The 3,250-nt window shown below is 40.3% G+C and overlaps 1 protein-coding gene across 1 annotated transcript; it reads left to right on the top strand.

Annotated features, from left to right (window-relative positions):
• Positions 1-294: 294 nt before the first annotated feature.
• LOC117279366 (uncharacterized) lies at positions 295-978 on the top strand. Its single transcript, XM_033658857.1, has one exon. It carries the CDS (start codon positions 295-297, stop codon positions 976-978), a length of 684 nt encoding a protein of 227 aa, XP_033514748.1.
• The last annotated feature ends 2,272 nt before the right edge of the window (positions 979-3,250 follow it).

Raw genomic sequence — 3,250 nt, 5'->3', positions numbered from 1 at the left:
TGATCTGATTTTCTAGCTTACATCTATTGACTTATGACATACTTTAACATATGAAAACATGGGTTGTAACAGTGTGGAATTGTAAAACTTTTTAAAAGAGTGCATGGTCAATTGAGGCTTGAACTGTGTCTATACCTTTTTTTCATTCGCCTCTTTAAACGCTCAGACGTTCCTCCTTTAACGAAATAAAAGGAAAATGCTTTCTTAATATTATTGCAAACTTATTTATCACTTCATTTATACTTAGTTTTTCTTTTCAGTAATCAAAATGATAAAAACCAGTGTTCCGCGATTATGACATGTAACGAAACCCTCGAGCAAAGATATCCAGATTACGAAGAATACGATGAAAGCATGATATCAGATAATCTTCCACAAGAGATTGTACAACTGGAAAGCCAGAAAAAGCCTAACCTAGAAGATACAGAAGTGGTAAACCTGGGAAACAAAGAAGATGTGAAGGAGACCCGAATCAACATCCATCTGGAAGTAGAGTCGAAAGAAGAATTGGTTGAGCTCCTCCGACAATACATCAATCTATTCGCATGGTCGTATGACGACATGCCTAGGTTAACCACTGACATAGTTTCACATCGATTTCCTACTGATCCCACTAGACCGCCAGTGAAACAAAAACCCAGAAAGTTCAAACCGGACTTGAATTTGAGAAAGTTCAAACTAATCCTACTAGAAGCGAATGTAGTGACAGTCACCTTTTATTCCACATGGTTGGTAAATGTCGTCCCGATACCTAAGAAGGATGGGAAGATCAGGATATGTGTGGATTATCGAGATCTTAACAAGGCCAGCCCAAAGGACGATTTCCTTTTACCAAACGTTAACATCCTCATCAACTACTACGCAAAATATGAACTGCAATCATTCATGGATTGTTTTGCCGAGTACCATCAGATCTTGATGCAAAAAAATGATGCAAAAAAGTCAGTGTACCCTATGCCTTGGGGAGTTTACTGCTAGAGAGTCATACCATTCGGCCTTAAAAATACTGGCGTTACTTACATGAGGGCCGTGAAAACCCTCTTTCACGACATAATTCACAAAGAAATCGAGGTATATGTGGATGTCATCATCATAAAATCTCGAAAGAGTTAAGAGCATTTCGACGACCTGAAAAAGTTTTTCGAACGCTTGCGGAGGTAGCGTTTGAAGTTGAACACTACAAAATGCGCATTTGGAATCCCTGCTAGAAAATTGCTAGGTTTTATCGTAAGTATGAAAGGGATAAAACTGGATCCTTCGAAAATCAAATCCATTCAAGAGTTGTTACCGCCCAAGAGCAAGAAGGATGTGATGAGCTTCCTTGGTAGGATGAATTACATCACACATTTCATAGCCCAGTCTACAGTACTTTGTGAACCTATCTTCAAGCTACTGAAGAAGGGCGCCGCTACAAAATAGACATAAGAATGTCAGAAAGCTTTCAACAAGATTAAGGAGTACTTGTCAAATCCACCAGTATTGGTCACTCCCGAGCTCGGGTTGCCACTATTGTTATACCTATAAGTCTTGGACAATGTGTTCAGATGCGTATTGGGACAACACAATGAAACAGAAAGAAATGAACATGCTATCTATTACTTAAGCAAGAAGTTCACACCATGTGAGGTCGTATACACTCTGATAGAGTGCGCTTGCTGTGCCTTAACTTGGATCGCCCAAAAATTGAGGCATTACATATCAGCATACACCACACATTTCAATGCCTATAGGAAAACTGGCCAAATGGCAGATTTTCCTCAACGAATTTGACATTGTGTACATAACATAGAAGGCCATCAAAGGACAAGTCTTAGCTGATTACCTTGTAGAGAATCTAGTAGACAAGGATTATGAACCACTCACTACGTACTTCCCAGACGAGGATGTGTTGTTCGCTGTAGAAGATATCGCAGAGTCATACCCAGGCTGGAGAATGTTCTTCGACGAAGCGACAAATTTCAAAGGAGTAGGAATAGGGGAAGTCATAATTTCAGAAATATGACAGCATTACACGGCATCCGCAAAGATAAGGTTCCGTTGCACCAATAATTTGGCCGAGTACGAAGCATGCAGCCTCGAGATCAGGATGGCGGTCGACATGAATACCAACGAGCTTTTGGTCATAGGGATTCGTATCTATTGATACATCAAGTTCAAGGATAATGGACTACCAAGAACGTCAAGATCCTAACACACATACACTATGTAAAAGAGCTATGCAGAAAGTTCACAAAGATCAAGTTCAAGCACATTCCCAGGATCCAGAACGAGTTTGCCGACGCTCTCACAACTTTGTCCTCCATGATCCAGCATCCAGGTAAGGATTACATCGACCCTATCGAGATAGAGATCATGGATCAACACGCATACTATTTTTATGTAGATGAAGAGCCAGATGGTAAACCATGGTACTACGACATCAAAAGGTTCCTTGAATCAAGACAATATCCAGAGAACTCTACTAATGGTCAGAAGCAAGCGATCAGAAGGCTGGAAAATCACTTTTTCCTAAATTGGGAAGTCCTATATAAGAGGAACCTAGACTTGGGTTTGTTAAGATGTGTAGATACCGCTGAAGCAACCAGATTGCTAGAAGAAATACATGTAGGAACGTGCATACCCCATATGAATGGCTTCACATTACCCAAAAAGATTTTAAGAGTCGGATAGTTTTGGATGACCATGGAAAGTGATAGTATTTGCTACGTTAAGAAGTGTCACCGGTGCCAAATCCACGGGGATTTCATCCGGGTTTCGCCTAATGAGTTAAATATAATGGGTTCTCCTTGGCCTTTTGCCGCTTTGGGCATGGACGCGATTGGACCTATAGAGCCCACTGTATCAAATGGGCACCATTTCATCTTGGTAGGAATTGATTATTTTACCCAATGAGTCGAAGCTTCTACATACAAGGCAATCACAAAGAATGTAGTGGCAGGATTCGTCCATAACAATAAAGTCTGCAAGTTTGGGATACCCGAGTCAATTATCACTGACAATGCAGCAAATCTCAATAATGATCTCACAAGGGAAATTTGCAAGAGGTTTAGAATTTTCCACCTTAACTCTACAACATATAGACCACAAATGAATGGAGCAGTTGAAGCGGTCAATAAAAACTCAAAAGGATTCTACGAAAGATAGTGGACAATCATAGGCAATGGAACGAGAAACTATCCATCGCTTTACTAGGATATCAGACCACCATGAGGAAATCTATTGGGACAACACCATACATGTTAGTATACGG

Source organism: Nicotiana tomentosiformis, chromosome 2 (genome assembly GCF_000390325.3).
Source record: "Nicotiana tomentosiformis chromosome 2, ASM39032v3, whole genome shotgun sequence".
Classification (NCBI taxonomy): domain Eukaryota; kingdom Viridiplantae; phylum Streptophyta; class Magnoliopsida; order Solanales; family Solanaceae; genus Nicotiana; species Nicotiana tomentosiformis.
The sequence above is the reverse complement of the archived record's forward strand: the minus strand, read 5'-3'. Positions and strand labels throughout refer to the sequence as shown.